At 35.6% G+C, this 14,771-nt stretch overlaps 1 protein-coding gene across 1 annotated transcript in view; it reads right to left on the reverse strand.

Moving 5' to 3' along the window:
- LOC136037998 (uncharacterized) overlaps window positions 1–14,771 on the reverse strand; it is a 41,180-nt gene extending 26,409 nt beyond the window's left edge. Inside the window, exons 1-2 of the mRNA XM_065720912.1 lie at window positions 14,625–14,771; window positions 4,468–4,630 (exon numbers count right to left, since the gene is read on the reverse strand). Of these exons, the coding sequence (XP_065576984.1) occupies window positions 4,468–4,630; window positions 14,625–14,698 (237 nt within the window). The 5' untranslated portion in view covers window positions 14,699–14,771. The remainder of the gene's footprint in view (window positions 1–4,467; window positions 4,631–14,624) is intronic.

Consider the following 14,771-nt stretch of genomic DNA (forward strand, 5'->3'; position numbering starts at 1 on the left):
TTATATAAAAAAACTATAACCTCCTTTAAAATCTATTTTTTTCACAATTGATCATGAGAAATCTATATGTACCGAAACAAGCCATAGAAGAAGCAAGTCGATAAGAGGATATGACAGAATATGGGAGTTATGAAACTAATTCACTAAAGACGGTACATTATAATGTCAATGTGGGAACTGGAAGTCTCCAAGCTGACCAGGGCTTAATATACTAAGAAATAAAAAGTTAGTATCTGCTTCTAAGCGACTTTGAAGCGGCGGAGGGCAATGAAGGAAAGTACCAAGAACCCTTATATTTATAATATACACTACCCTTATAAATTAGAACCCTTATATATTTACAGTTGTATTACTGGTGAGGTTTTTTTTAACGAAACATTTTTTTAAAGGTTCTGTTTAAGAAAAACAAGAGCTAAGAGCTCATATGGCACTTGTGACGAGGCGAGAAGAGCTAAGAGCCAAGAGATCATATGGTATGAGCTTTAACAAAATTCTATGAATCAATAGATTGATTTAAAAAGGAAAATAAGAGGCTTAATACCGGTCAGGATTTAAAATAAGAGCTCTGAGTCACGATGCCCTTCTAAATATCAAAATTCATTAAGATCCGATCACCCACTCGTAAGTTATAAATACCTAATTTTTTATAATTCTTCCTCTCCCTTTAGCCCCCCCAGATGGTCGAATCTGGGAAAACGACTATATCAGGTCAAATTGTGCAGCTCCCTGACACGCCTATCAATTTTCATCGTCCTAGCACGTCCAGAAGCACCAAACTCGCCAAATCACTGAACCCCTCCCCCCAACTCCCCCAAAGAGAGCGAATCCAGTACGATTCTGTCAATCACGTATCAAGGACATTTGTTTATTCTATCCACCAAGCTTCATCCCGATTCCTACACTCCAAGTGTTTTTCCAAGATTTCCCCCTCCAACTCCCCCCCAATGTCAAACGATCTGGTCGGGATTTGAAATAAGAGCTCTGAGACATGAATTCTTTCTAAAAATCAAATTTCATTAAGATCCGATCATATATTCGTAAGATAAAAATACCCCAATTTTCACGTTTTCCAAGAATTCCGGTTTCCCCCTCCAGCTCCCCCCAACGTCACAGGATCTGGTCGTAATTTAAATAAGAACTTTAAAGCACAAGATCCTTCTAAATATCAAATTTCATTAAGATCTGGTCACCCTTTCGTAAGCTACAAATACCTCAATTTTCAAAATTACCCCCCTCCAATTTCACCAAAGAGAGCAGATCCAGTCCGGTTATGTCAGTCACGTATCTTAGACAGGTTTTTATTCTTCCCATCCAGTTTCATCCTGATCTCACCGCTTTAAGTAATTTCTAAGATTTCCGCCACCCCCCAACTGCCCCCCTAATTACGCTTGATCCGGTTGAGATTTAAAATAAGAGATCTGAGTTTAAAAAGGAAAAAAAGAGGCTTAATGCCGGTCAGGATTTAAAATAAGACCTCTGAGTCACGATGTCCTTCTTAATATCAAAATTCATTAAGATCCGATCACCCACTCGTAAGTCATAAATGCCTAATTATTTCTAATTTTTCCTCTCCCTTTAGCCCCCCAGATGGTCGAATCTGGGAAAACGACTTTATCAAGTCAAATTGTGCAGCTCCCTGACACGCCTATCAATTTTCATCGTCCTAGCAGGTCCAGAAGCACCAAACTCGCCAAATCACTGAACCCCTCCCCCCAACTCCCCCAAAGAGAACGAATCCAGTACGATTCTGTCAATCACGTATCAAGGACATTTGTTTATTCTATCCACCAAGCTTCATCCCGATTCCTACACTCCAAGTTTTTTTCCAAGATTTCCCCCTCCAACTCCCCCCAATGTCAAACGATCTGGTCGGGATTTGAAATAAGAGCTCTGAGACATGAATTCTTTCTAAAAATCAAATTTCATTAAGATCCGATCATATATTCGTAAGATAAAAATACCCCAATTTTCACGTTTTCCAAAAATTCCGGTTTCCCCCTCCAGCTCCCCCCAACGTCACAGGATCTGGTCGGAATTTAAATAAGAACTTTAAAGCACAAGATCCTTCTAAATATCAAATTTCATCAAGATCTGGTCACCCTTTCGTAAGTTACAAATACCTCAATTTTCAAAATTACCCCCCTCCTATTTCACCAAAGAGAGCAGATCTGGTCCGGTTATGTCAGTCACGTATCTTAGACAGGTTTTTATTCTTCCCATCCAATTTCATCCTGATCTCACCGCTTTAAGTAATTTCTAAGATTTCCGGTCCCCCCCCAACTGCCCCCCTAATTACGCTTGATCCGGTTGAGATTTAAAATAAGAGATCTGAGTTACGAGGTCCTTCTAAATATGAAGTTTCATGAAGATCCGATCAATCCTTCGTAAGTTAAAAATACGTCATTTTTTCTTATTTTTCAGAATTAACTCCCCCCCCAATAAATCGGATCCGTTCCAATTATGTAAATCACGTATGTAAGACTTCTGCTTATTTTCCCCACCAAGTTTCATCCTGATCCCTCCAATCTAAGCGTTTACCATGATTTTAGGTTCCCCCACCCCAAACTTTTCCCAACGTCACCAGATCCAGTCAGGATTTAAAATTAGAGCTTTGAGACACGATATCCTTCTAAATATCAAATTTCATTGAGATCCGATAACCCGTTCGTAAGTTAAAAATACCTCATTTTTTCTAATTTTTAAGAAATAACCCCCCCCCAACTATCCCAAAGAGAGCGGATCCGTTCCGTTTATGTCAATCATGTATCTAGCACTTGTGTTTATTTTTCCCACCAAGTTTCATCCCGATCCTTCCACTGTAAGTGTTTTCCAAGTTTTAGGTTTACCTCTCCCAACTCCCTCCCAATGTCACCAGATCCGGTCGAGATTTAAAATAAGAGCTCTAAGACACGATATACTTCTAAACATCAAATTTCATTGAGATTCGATCACTCGTTCGTAAGTTAAAAATACCTCATTTTTTCTAATTTTCAGAATTACCCCCCCCCCCCCCGACTACCGCAAAGAGAGCGGATCCGTTCCGATTATGCCAATCATGTATCTGGGACTTGTGCTTATTTTTCCCATCAAGTTTAATCCCGATCCCTCCACTCTAAGTGTTTTCCAAGATTTTAGGTTCCCCCCCCCTCCAACTCCCCCCAATATCATCAGATCCGGTCGGGATTTAAAATAAGAGCTCTGAGACACAATATCATTCCAACATCAAATTTCATTAAGATCTCATCACAGATTCATAAGTTAAAAATACTTCATTTTTCTATTTTTTCCGAATTAACCGGCCCCCCACTCCCCCCCCCCAGATGGTCAAATTGGGAAAACGACTATTTATAACTTAAGCTGGTTCCATCCCTGATACGCCTGCCAAATTTCATCGTCCTAGCTTACCTGGAAGTGCCTAAAGTAGCAAAACCGGGACCGACAGACCGACAGAATTGGCGATTGCTATATGTCACTTGGTTAATACCAAGTGCCATAAAAAAGGAATTTTGATATCTGAAAAAGCAAAAAAAAAATTTTTCTGATGTGCATAACCAAAATTTTGGTCAGGGTGACTTCGGAAAGATAAAATACTCATCAAGATTAATTTTCAAATACCTTCATGTCGACTTTATGTACCTTTATTGTAGACAGCCCTAACTCTTCAATCCAATTTTAGCAGCTCCTTGTTTAGATCTACCAAACACCCTAAATTCTGTCTTAAAAAAAATCAAGGACTAAACAATTACAAGAAAAACCACCATATAAGTAAGTTCATTTTAGTTAATCAATTCTTAATTAACAAATGAGGGTTTAGCTTCAACAGGTATTCCTGTATCGTGTATCATTGAAAACATAACTACTAGGCTGTTATTCTGTGAAGAACAATTGCGGAGATCGTTTGTATAAATTAAGAATTGTAAAATTCCTAATACAGACCCCTGTGGTGGACTTATATCATCAAGCAACTTGGCTTGAGACAGATGGTCCTAAAATTCTGCTTGGATTTCAAGATTTTATTAGATCAAACTCTTTTTCACCAATTCCAGACCCCAATTTCATTTTATTTGAAAAAAAAACGTTGCCAAAAAACTAGCATTGGTTTTGTATTATTAAAGTTTTTTCAATTTAACACATTTTTAACCCTTTTATATTGTTCTGTGCTTAACACTAGAGTTTAAATAAATCTTGAATTCAAATGGAGCACATCTCTTACATAAAACCTTGCATAAACAATAATAAAACATATTTTTGATTTTGCTCGGACAATTTTTCTGGTAAAATCTAACCAGAAATCCTTTCAGACAAACTCTTAATTGAGGGAATCAATGGAAAAAAAAGTAAAAAAGAGCAGAAAAAAAAAGATTGCAGATCAATTCTTTACAAAAAAAAATTGGCACACATTCGGAAAATTCAGAATTTAGCAGTAAAATCTAGTAGCTTTAGTTTCCATTTTACTAAAGCTCTTACCTGGATATATTGATTTTCAATTTGTAATTGCTTAGCCACTGTTTGTTCATAGTTCAATTGTCCTTGAGTATCACTCAAAGCTTTCTGTAGCTTTGACAATGTGGTTCCAAATTCCAAAATTTGATTTTCTAAGGCAACATTTCTTGCAAAAAGTCTTTCCTCTCTGAAATTATCAAACCCTACGTTTTATTTCATAAGCCATCTTTCTACTATTCAATCCAAAATTGATTAGTAACAACATAGCTAAAAAACACATTCATGTAAGCTTTCAGAAAATTGTTGCTAAAAAGCGTCTGTGAACTTGTATTCACTTCTTTATATTTGAAAGTCCAATTTTTAAAATTCGTAAGAAATTATTTGTTTCTACAAATCTTTGATAACAAATCCCCCTTAGTCCAATTTTTAGCTGCAAATGATGTAAAAACAGTTTAAAATACGAGTAAAAACTTCGAAACAAATATAAAAGAGTGGAGTGACCATATAGACAAAAATAACAACAGCTGACAGCTATTTTGAAATTGAGAAATTTGCATTCAGTCTTTAAATTTCAAGTCTAAAATCCATCAGCAATTTTTTTTCTAGCATAATTTTGATTTGTAAAAAAGAAGAAAAAAAACTAGATTAAGGCTAAAACATAAAACAAATAGAAACGTTCCACTATAAAGGGAGGGCTGCCTCCCCCCAGAATCTTTATACTACAATTGAAAAGTGATTTCCTGAAAAAGTTGTGCAGTGTGACATTTTTTTTTTAATGTCTTATATACACTGATGATTACCTTTCAAAATATAAAACATGACAATTGTATTGTTTAAAGCAAACCCTTTTTTTCTCAAATCATTTTCCTAAAAAGTAAAACTTTATTTGTAAGGAAGTGGTAGATGACAAGTAGAACTTGAAAGAGATTTTCAGATCCTTTTAAAATTAATTTTAAAACAAGGTTTCAAAGGAAAGTAAACAACAAGATAACATCCCATTGTGAGCAAAAATAAAGTCATTTAGCAAGTCAAACTTAAGGCACTAGTTCCATTCTTATTTGTGGTTATTTATGTTTGTTTTAAGCTTGACTTTCTTATTCATTTTGATTTCTCTTTGGTTTAAGTTCCATCTACTCAGACATAATATTATCTGATATTTTTAAGTTTAATGTGATTGTTCACTTTAATTCTGTTCGTGCAGTTATGACCTGAAACTTTAGAGCATATTAGCTTTAAAAAATCTAATTATTTGTCACTAAGAATCAATAAAACACTGCATGGTTGCCTACCACTATAGTTGCTACATTTTTCTTCCACGATTTATTGACCTTATGAATGTTCCCTTGGTCCGACCCACTTACCTTGGAAGTTTCAAGTTGATCAGAGAAAAATAATATTTGGACCATTTCAGGGGTTAAAAAATCCATAAAACCCACTTTTTACCAAGTTTTTTTTTTCTTTTAGGTTTCTATGGCCTTTTGTAAACACCCAGTAAGTTGCAAGTCCATTAAGGACAAGATAAACATGGATCTATTTTGGGTATGACGAGGAAACAGAACAATTTTATTCCAAATAACTTATAATTTCAATGACTTTAGACAATGCTTTTAATCCCTTGTCTTCATCTACATGCCCTGTATCACATTGGCGCACACCAATCTGAGAATTTTTTTTCAGTCCATTTTCAAGTGTCACATATAGATACGCCCAATTTTCAAAATATTCTTGTTTTCATTTCATTTAGGTCTACATGGCCCTGTCTACATACGCTGTAAATTACAAACCTATTACAAATGAACCAAATTTTGTTTCCATTTCAATTACAAACATGACAAATGCAGCCAAAATTAACAGTAGATTTGTTTTCTGCATAGGAGTCTACATTGCCTACAATCCAAGGTGTTTTTTTTTTCATCCAAAGTCAATTAGTCTTTTGGTATGGAATGATCAAAAACACTCCAACTCAAATAACTGGGCTGAACAAAAGTATTACAAGTCTTAGGTGGTCAAACGAATATTTTCAGCCCATTTCTGATCAATCCCTCCCAAAATACATTCTGAAAGTTTTCACTCAATCCAACAAGTTGTTCCCGAGATATAACAGATGCAATATTTTGATAGCCTGGGTGAATAAACTTTCATTTTTACCTCACTACTTCATCACAAACATATTTCAAATTCCACTTGGGCTTTAGGCACATAAGCAGATGTGCATTTTCCCACCAAATCTCCTTTTTCTAAACACAGAACACGAAATTCTCATGCATCCTCCCTCCCTTCAACACTCCAACTCAATCCCCACCTGCTGTTCCCAAGATGTCATAACCTTGATACATAGTTTCTTTTTATTTACCTCTGCTTCTCTTCTTATGCATCTTATCTCTCTTCTTATGGTTTCTCTTCTTATGCATCATTACTACTCTAGGAACAGAGTCTGGCCCAACAAAGGCAAATAGGGCCTAAAATCTGTAACACATTAGAGACCAGATTTTTAGACCCAGATTTGAGGTCCAATTGGCCCCCCTAACCCTCCTTGAAAGTTTCAGCTTTATTACTAAGGCTGCTCCCAGGATATTGCAGATGTTCTTCAGATCACCTGGCAACATAAAATGTCTTTTGATGTACCTTAGTGCATCACCATGAATGAATTATAGGTTCCATAGAAGATCAGAGCACAAACATGTTTTGGTAGACCAGAGAAATGTTTTGGTTCCCCTTTTTCTTCCTTCTCCCAAGTCAAAACTTGAGGTCCAAGGTCTTTACATTCCCTGATATTTTAAGTTGAAATCACAAGCCATTTCTAAGATATTACAGGTATGCTATTTTGATAACCTTGACCACAGGTGTCTTTGGATTAACCTTGCTGTTTGTACACAAAAATATTGAAATGTTCATTGAGGCTTCTAGTGCAAAACCGTTTTGAAAGATTGGAGACACCAATTTTAGTCACTCCCTACTGCACAACGTGGAGTGTTCTTGCTCCCCTCCCCTGCTACTTGAAATTGAACTGCATCCCTGAAGCTGTTCCTGAGACATTGGCTTGGGATCAGTTGCTGTCTAGTCTGCTTTGTGTAGGCTTGTTTGACAAAGCCAGGTCAAAGTTATATCGTTCTGTAGGATAGTAAAGCGATTGAAACAAAAGGATTATATGCCTGAAATTGCTGATAGCTGTACTGTTAATAGTGGTGTTTGCTGTGTCCCCTCCTTAATAGCCGGTTAGCAAATTACACACCTGTAGCAAGACTTGCCATTTTTGGCAAGCCAAGTTTACCTTTTTTTTCTTTTCTCAAATATCGACTAATGATGTAAGAGGGGCTTTTGAACAATTCTAGAACGGTTAGAGAATCTTGGCAAAGATGTGGCCATCATACCTCAAGTTACAGGCAATACTTCAAACCTACAGCAAAGTCTAGACATGACAAAGACTCAGCCAATCAATAATGACAGCGTGCATAAAGAATCGATTAAATAGGTAAATGATTTAAAAAGTAAACTCTTGGAATATAACCAACATACAGAAATAATAGAAAAAGAGCAAAAGCAAGGAAATGTGATCATCTACACCTTGAAGCGCCCTTCTAAACAACATAAATCCCTAATAGATCATATATAGGAACTTATTCAAACTTGATTGTCAAATTTTTCACTATATTATTGGGATTTTAAAGATGCTTTTAGGCTTGAAAGCCTCCCAGGAGTTGAACAAAATTTGCATATATTCTTGCACTGCAATATTTTCTCGGCCCCTGACTACACAATCACAGCAAAGAAATGGCCAAAACAGATTAAAACCTCAATGGGCAAAGCAATGAATGAAAGGAGGAAAGTAAAACTAATGGCCACCAAATTAAATATTGATGGTTATTCGTTTGTCTATGACCAAATAGCTGAGACGTTATATGAAGTTGGCGATAAAGTGGGTAAAAATCATCACAAAAGCATGAATTCTAAAAATAATAACTAAAATAATAAAATAATAATAATAAATACTAATAAAATAATAATTCTAAAATAATAATAATAATAAAATAAAAATAATAACCACACAAAGTAATTGAAACATGAGATGTATCAAAAGTATCCAAAATGAATATGAAACAATTCATGGTAACAAACTGTGGCAAGGAGCAACCTGGTTCAATAGTAACCAAAACTCTATAAAAAAAAATGGATACCATGTGTACATCAAAAGAATCAGATTTCTATGTTGGTTTTAAATATATAAGTTTCTTCAAGTTTAGTCTTACCCATCAAAAGTTACAAGCACTAGAAAATATGCCTTATTTTCGAAAAAAATGGGGATACCCCCTAAAAGTCACACAATCTTAATGAAAATCACACCGGTAGATTCAACATATCAGAGAACCCTACTGTTCAGGTTTCAAGCTCCTATCTTCAAAAATGTGGAATTTTGTATTTTTGCCAGAAGAAAGATAAAGTGACTGCCATTTTCTAAAGTGGCCACCATTTGCTTACCAAAAGTCAAAACTCAAATTAATAATTTTTGCACTTCTCATACATTTACTTTCTATTATGCAAATCCCTTAAAAAACGACAATGTTGTTAAAACCACCCCAATTTGTAAAAAAAAAAACGAAACAAACAGCCAAAAAAGTAATGGTATCAATTTTTTCACCTCAATGCCATAGCAAGACTCGAAAACAAAGTTTTGACAGTAAAAAGAGGTAAATATTTCGCTTTTTCAGTCCTGTTGTGACAGCACGATCCTAAAAATCATTTCAACAACCTAAAGAAGTTAGGATTTTAAATTTCCCCTCCTTGTTATTATGAAATGAAGATTTTCACCTCCCAGTTGGCTTTTGTGGAAATACAGACAGATTCCCTTGATGCATCTAAATTTAATTAAATACTTTTTGATGGTATGTGTACTTAGTAAAACTAACAGAGACCACATAAAGTAACTGAGACCTTGTTCCAAAATTGTTTGCAAACAGAAACAGTCTTAATAACTAAAATCTTTGGGGGGGTGCCTCCCCCTGGATATGCCACTATTTCTGAGAAGATAATAAGCTTAAACTTTTATTTTCACTGGCAAACAAAAACTCAGTAACTAAAAGGGTGGTTGAAAACTGGATGGCATAAAAATGCCTGCATATATTTTTTTAAGAGTCAATTAATTGACTCTTTTGCAGCTGGTATGAGAGTTATGACATTCTAGCAGAGCAAGGTATGTATCTAATTTGTAAGCTAATGCTTTAGACAAGTGCCTCTTGACTGTTTGGAGAGGTCATTTTTCACAGAGGTCATTTTTCACAGAGGTCATTGCTCTGAGGGTATTTGGGCTGAGCTTGCAGTGTGTGATTCTCCATTGTTCTTTAAATCTTCTAAATTTGCTGCTGCAAACTGGGGGCTGTTGTCAGATGTAAGTATTCTTAGGATCCTGTGTCATACAAATTAGTTCTTCAGCTTAGTAATAATCTTCCCTGAACTGGAACTGTCTAGTTTATCCACTTTGATGCATCAGCTGTAGCAGTCAGTAGTTACCAAATAATTCCTTCCTTCCCAGAACAGTAAGTCAGTACCCTAATGTTCCCATTGATACCCAGGAATGTCTGAGTTCTGGCAGGGTTCTTTTTGCTGGCTTGCACTAAACTGTTGATATATTTCACATCCTGAGATGTATTTAGTGACGTCAGCAGTGATGTTTGGCCAAAACACAAATGAGTGTGCATGTTGTTTTGTTTTGATAATGCCTAGGTGAGCCATGTGGAGACATATCATGATTTCTTGGCACATACATTTAGGTATTATAGTTCAATGTCCCTTTAGGAGAATGCTGAGGTGTGTTACTAGTTTATTCTTATAGTTCCAATACTCTCAAATTTCAGTTGGGCATTGCTTTTTGTATTCTGTACATTTGTTTTTGATTGTTTCAGCTAGAATGTTCATCTCTTTATCATATTTTGAACTATTTGCTATGCTTTACACCATTTGGTCTTTTATATGGATGCCTTTGAGAATGTTATGCACATGTACTTCTGCCTGTGGTTCTTCTTCTGGGTCTGTGTCTGCCATATGCAAACGTGAGAGGGTGTCAGCAACAGGGATTTCTTGTCCAAGTCTGTGTGTAAATCTCATGTCTTATGGCCAGAAGGCAAGCATCATTTGTTGTAGTCTAGGTGGTGCCCAACTGATTGGCTTCTTCACAATATTTTCCAAGGGCTTGTGGTCTGTAATCACTGAGATTTTTCTTCCAACTATATATTGGTGAAAATTTTTACATGCAAATACTATGGCTATTAGTTCTTTTTCTATTTGAGAGTATCTCTGTTCTGTGTTGCTTAAGGATCTTGAATCAAATGCAACCGTTTCATCTTTTACCAGTAGCTGGGCTCCTAGGCTGTCTTACAATGCATTGACAATGATCTCAACTTCTGGGCAATTTGAATCAAAATATGAAAGTTGTCCACACATGGATTTGCAAATACTATGACAGGTAATCACTGTTTACCTTCTCCCATGCAAATTATGTCGTTTTTTCAAGCTCTTGCAAAAGCTGGTTCTGTTTCATCTTTGGCAGATGCAAGCTTTTCAGTCCAGACTATTCAGCCCTTTTCCTTTTGATTCACTCTGTGACGGACAGGATCACTGATTTGGTTGCTTCTTATTTATCTAGAATCAGCTCAGATTTCTTTCAGTAGGTTCAGAATGGATAAGTTTGGTATGTATCTAAGATCCCAAGCAATGTCTGGAGCTCTTCTTTATTTTTTGGCTTTAGCATTTTAGCAATTGCTCTGGTTTTATTGGGATCTGGTTTTACACCCTCAGTGGTAAGTAGATGCCCAAAGAATGGTATAACCTTTTGCATTGAATGTGTATTTGTCTCTTTTGAATTTGACTCCCTTCTCTTGTACCCCCTGGAGAACTGCTCTTAATTGCATGTCTTGACTTTCTTTGCTTGTTCCTACATCTGCTATGTCATCTACTATTAGGCCCAAAACTAATCCTTCAAAGGCCTCCTGTTGATATTCATCCTGAGCTGATATTATTCCAAATCGGTATCTTCTTAATTTGAATCTTTCAAATATTGTATTGAATGCTGTAAGCTCTGCTGAGGCATCATCAAGAACCATCAACCAATACCCATCTCTAGCATACAACTTGAACAGATTGTGAGCCCCATGACATTTGTTGGCAATATCATCAAACATTGGTATTGGATAATGCAGCCTTTGTATCCACTAATTCAGTTCCACAAGATCTAGGCTAATGCAGATATTGCCATTGGCTTTCTGTACTATGACAATTGAGTTGATTAAACAGACAATCCATAGTCATTTGTTTTATTTTCAGTAAAGGACTAATTATGTTCTAGTCTTGAGAAGTTATGGGGGTTATAAGCCCTACTCATGTTAATTTTTGCTTGTTCTAAGTTTGACTCAGCTATTTATTGTAATTTCTGTTTGTTTTGAGTTTAATTTACTTATTGATAGTGATTTGTAGTAGTTTTACACTTGGAAGATTATATGACTCTGTTTCTGCTCATTTTTGGCTTAACAGAGCTCTTTACTTTTCTTTGAAAAACTTGTTTTGTGGAAAAACCTTTTTAAATTAATCAGCCAAAAAAACAGATTTGATTTTCATTGTCATTGCTACTTTAAAGGCAATGTTATAAGACTCAAAATTTTTTAATTGGATCTCATTTGTGCTGGCAATCTATTTATGCTAGTTTGAATTTATGACACAAAGCTTGTCTAAGTTCATTACTCTTTGGGGGGAGGGGCCAGAGATGAAGGTAGTTACTCTAAAAGACATTGCCATGACATACTTTAGACTTTAGAATTTTCTTAAAAGTTTTGCCTACCTAACTCAGCATTAAAGATAACACAAAGTATATCATGTACAATTTTATTAGATGAGATTCTAGACAAAAGGCTTGTTGCTACCCTGGAGAGAAGTTGAATTAGGTGAGTGAAACTTTCAGGAAGGTTCAGATACTAACTATACACTGGGAAGACCATTTGAAATTTAAAACTTTACTTCTTATAAGGGGCACTGACCATTAATGAAATTAGATAAATTTTGTGTTTCAAAATTGAAACTTCCAGAAGTAGATCCACACAACACATGGGGCCCTAGAAAATTTTATTGCACCTCATGAGTTTATTAATTCCTGATTTATATTTAAATCATTAGAATTGTGTTTCCCAAACTTTGAGTCAAAGAAAAGAAGACTCAAACCAAACTTTGAAAAGTTAATTTTACCTAAGGTTAAAACATGTATAGATAAGGATACAGGGAAGAATAGGCCTATAGAATATGAGAATTAGAAACACAGAAGTATAGAAAGGACACTGAAAACTCTAGTGATGCCTTTAGGAATGGTATAGCCTAAGCAAGTATTTTAGGTTTTTTTGAAGTTGTTGTTTCCAGAATTTTATGGTGTTTCCTTTTGGTTATACCTATCTGTAGACAAATAACCACTAAAATAACAAAATAATTGCATTAAATAGTCCCTAATCAAACTTATCTCTAAAATCAATGGCCACTACCAAGCCCCCCCCCCCCCCTAGTGAGGCCAGATATAGCCCTAGACTGTACACCAAAAGGTAATTGTTTAGTTTCATCACAAGCAGTCTAAACTGGAAACTATGCTGCTAAGCAGCATAGTTTCCATAATGTAGCACTTAGAAATGCTAATTCTAGATGTGTAGACTCCATTTCTGGTTGACCCTCCTCCTCTATGGGGCAAACTAAAAATGTGTAAAGTGGGCTTGCTTACAGGTAACAATACCTACAGAGTGAAGTGTATTAGCCCATGAGCCCTGCAGGCAGCAGGGCTCATAGACTAATATGCTTTGCTCTATAGGTAATGTTACCTGTAAGCAAAATTGGATGTTTGTTTTGTTCACAAACAGCTGGCTAGTTTAAACTCAAAAGTGAAAGTGAACCATCTTGGATATGAGCATTAATAGAAGTGTAAGTTTTTTAATTATCTTTTGACTTCCTCCTGTACAACTCCAACTTTTCCCTTGGCTTCAAAACCCTGCCCACTTTATGCATTTTTTGTTTGCCCCATGGAGGAGGAGGGTCAACCAGAAATGGATGCACTTCTAGAATTAGCATTTCTAAGTGCTATAGTATGGAAACTATGCTGCCTTGCAGCATAGTTTCTAGTTTACACAGCTTGTGACAAAACTAAACAATTACCTACAAAAATATATGAAAAAAAAACATGCAGAAAATTTATTTTAAAGTTGAGATTTTCTCAATTATAGTGCTTAGACAGTACCTAATGATGGATAGATATCCTGATAAAAAAGTAACTTTCCTAATCATGGACAACAGACTCCTGATTTTGGATATTAGCCTATGTACATAGGTTTAGAGAGTCAGGATTGACTGATAGTTTGGACAAAACTAGGTGGGACTGTAGACTAAAAATTTTAGTCTAAGCTGTAGAGGTAACTTTTATCAAGTCTAAATTCAAATATGGAAAAACCAGAACTTTTTCAGAATTTACTCTACAGTCTTGGAAAACTTCTGGTTTTTCTATAGGCTAGCCTATTTAAATTTAGGTGAGACAAATGTTACTTCTCAAGCTTGGGCTATTATTCTATTTCACAACACTTGGTTCAGACTGCCCAAGATTGACTGTCTGTGATTGAGATATTTTTATTCTAAATTTAAGATCCAGCATTGCAGATTGGACAGCATTTTCCAAGATTACACTTAAGCTCTGAATGTTTGTCCAAGGTTAGATTCCACTGTTGTCAATCAGTATATATACTATTTTGAGTGTTGTATGTGGTTAAAATATCAAGGTAATGGTATGGGCTTAGCCTACCTATTAAGATTTTGACAAGCCAAATGGTGAAATGATCCTCTTTCTAAGTGTTATTAAAGAGTAATTTCTAATAAATTAATTGTTGAAGTGGTGATTAGCTTTCCAACTACTGTGTAGCTTATCTTATCCAAGGCTGTATGACAGTTCAATTGACTGAAGAGAAGGCTAGGCTATAGCCTACAGTCTTATGCATAGCAAGAAAATCATCACATTTTTATTAGTATCCTAGGCTTTTATTAAGAAAATATGGAGAGTACCTAGGTTAAGATATAACTGAAATGTAGCCTATTAATGTATTCTACACAGAGCAGGCTATAGGGAGCCAGTTTCCCAGACCATAGTTCTATTCTTTGACATAATCTAGACAGCAAACCTCTCAAAAAAGTTCTGAAGCTCCTGGTAACACTCTTTCAAAGCCTTTATTTTCGATTGCATGCTATCCCCCATTGCTTTTTCTTGAAATTTGATACACCATTATTAAGGTAATTAATACTTTAAAAAGTAGAATTTTAAAATTTTT

This window comes from Artemia franciscana, chromosome 17 (assembly GCF_032884065.1).
Source record: "Artemia franciscana chromosome 17, ASM3288406v1, whole genome shotgun sequence".
NCBI classification, from domain to species: Eukaryota; Metazoa; Arthropoda; class Branchiopoda; order Anostraca; family Artemiidae; genus Artemia; species Artemia franciscana.